This window comes from Mus pahari, chromosome 17 (genome assembly GCF_900095145.1).
Source record: "Mus pahari chromosome 17, PAHARI_EIJ_v1.1, whole genome shotgun sequence".
Taxonomy (NCBI): Eukaryota; Metazoa; Chordata; class Mammalia; order Rodentia; family Muridae; genus Mus; species Mus pahari.
Genome location: NC_034606.1, coordinates 56,599,778 through 56,601,794, shown reverse-complemented (window position 1 = coordinate 56,601,794; position 2,017 = coordinate 56,599,778). Strand labels below are relative to the sequence as shown.

Below are 2,017 nucleotides of genomic sequence, written 5' to 3'. Positions count from 1 at the left end.
CTGGAACTCACTCTGTAGACCAGGCTGGCCTCGAACTCAGAAATCTGCCTGCCTCTGCCTCCCAAGTGCTGGGATTAAAGGCATGCGCCACCATGCCCGGCTGTGATAGTAATATTTTATTTGTATACATATATGTGTGTATGTACATATATATGTATACACTTATATATGTAGGGCCACAAATTTAGGGAAAGTATAAGACGATGCATTAGAACAAAATCAAGGAGAAAGGAGAAAGCAAGTAGCTAGAGGTATGTCTTAGTACTGAGAACCACACATAGCACCTGGGGCCAGAGCCAACAAGATGCTCAGCAAGTAAGGACATGATGAGCCTGATAGCTTGAGTCTGATCTCTGGCATCCACATGGTGGAAGGAGACAGCTGAATCCTGCAGGTGGTTGTGACCTCCATTTGTGTGTATGCCACACAGATATACATTGATCACACATATAAGTAGATAATAAATATATACAAAGGAAAGAAATGTACCACACAAAGACATGAACACTGTATTTTCATTAATTATATAAATGTTAGGGCATCTACACTTAAAGGTGGAGTAGAAATTGAGAGACTGTCCTTCTCAGACACCAGGCCTTCATGTTTCTAGCTTTACTACTTTTCTGCAGTTTTCACTAAGTTTCCTATTGGGTTTTGAAAACAAGGCCTTTGCTCACAAACTGTGTTATGTTTTCTCGGTAGCTTTAATGGAATTAATTGTCTTTTAGATGAGATTGTGTTATCTGCAGTTTGCATCAGCACTCAAGATAACAAAAATTTTTATTAGTGAAAATATGAGCTAACAAAAATTTTTATTAGTGAAAATATGACAGTTTACATTATGATGATAATTCACTTTTGAAAACAAGATATGAAAGAGTCTCTAACTTGGAAATTGACCAGATATTTTATTGTATTCTGCTGAGTCCGTAGATAATCAAGCAACATCTGTTTCTTAATGAACAATTTAAAATAGACTTTATCTTCACAATACATAGCAAAACAAACATGATTTTTTTAATTAATTTTAGTATAAATACTGAAATTAAATGCTTTGAGGATTTCTTTTGCTTATCCCTTCAAATTAGTTAAGGAGTATAGAAAATATAGTACTAAATTAAATAGTTCTTTAAAACATATTTGCTGATAAATATTTTTACATATATTAAATTAAACATAAAACATACACATTCCTTCATATACATATGAGCTTTGTAAAGAATAGGCATACTCTTTTCAGTGTAAACATTTAAAAATATATATTTTAAAAAGAAGAGTTCATTTTCTAACATATTGGCGAGAATGTCTGATGTCTTTTTCAATATAGTGACGAGGATTTCTGATGTCTTATTCAATATAACATCGAGACTGTCTGATGTCTTTCTATTCAACAGATGTTTTCCTCATTTTATCAGCTAATTCTGTTCTTACTTCAATGTGTTTTTCTAAATTTTGCACTTCGTGTGGAAGATTGAGGTCCCAAATAGACAAACAAGATTGTATCTCTGCAAGGAGAAGAGAAATTATATTTCAACAATCCACTATGAAACAATTTTATTTGTGTATATTTTGTTCTGAATAAATGTATACACATAAATTTAACCTAATGTACCAAGTTATTGCTATTATAAAACAAATTCCCCTTGGAAATGGTAATCAGATATTAAGGAGCTCCAAAATTTCAAGAAGAGCATTTTATAACCCAGCATTTCGTTTACTGAAAGAAATAGAATTATTTTAAGTATTGTTCAATATTGGACATCATAGAGATAGTCCTATGAAAATAAATTGTGACAATATTACACTTAATTTAAATTTTATTGAGTTGCTAACATTTAATTTTGAAAATGTCTGTATTACCTACATTTTAAATCGTGAATTGAAATTGCTGATGGGAGCCAATGAGATGACTCGGCAGCTAAAGGTACTTTCTGCAAAGCTGGAAGATCTGTGTCTGAACTCTGGGAACGACTTGGTGGAAAAATAGAGCCACCTCTTTCATGTTGTTCTCTGGCCC

The 2,017-nt window shown here is 32.8% G+C and overlaps 1 protein-coding gene across 1 annotated transcript in view; it reads right to left on the bottom strand.

The window, feature by feature from the left end:
* Positions 1-801: 801 nt before the first annotated feature.
* Positions 802-2,017, bottom strand: part of Lrrk2 (leucine rich repeat kinase 2) — a 142,040-nt gene continuing 140,824 nt past the window's right edge. Inside the window, exon 51 of the mRNA XM_029547872.1 lies at positions 802-1,505. Within this exon, the coding sequence (XP_029403732.1) occupies positions 1,384-1,505 (122 nt within the window). The 3' untranslated portion in view covers positions 802-1,383. The remainder of the gene's footprint in view (positions 1,506-2,017) is intronic.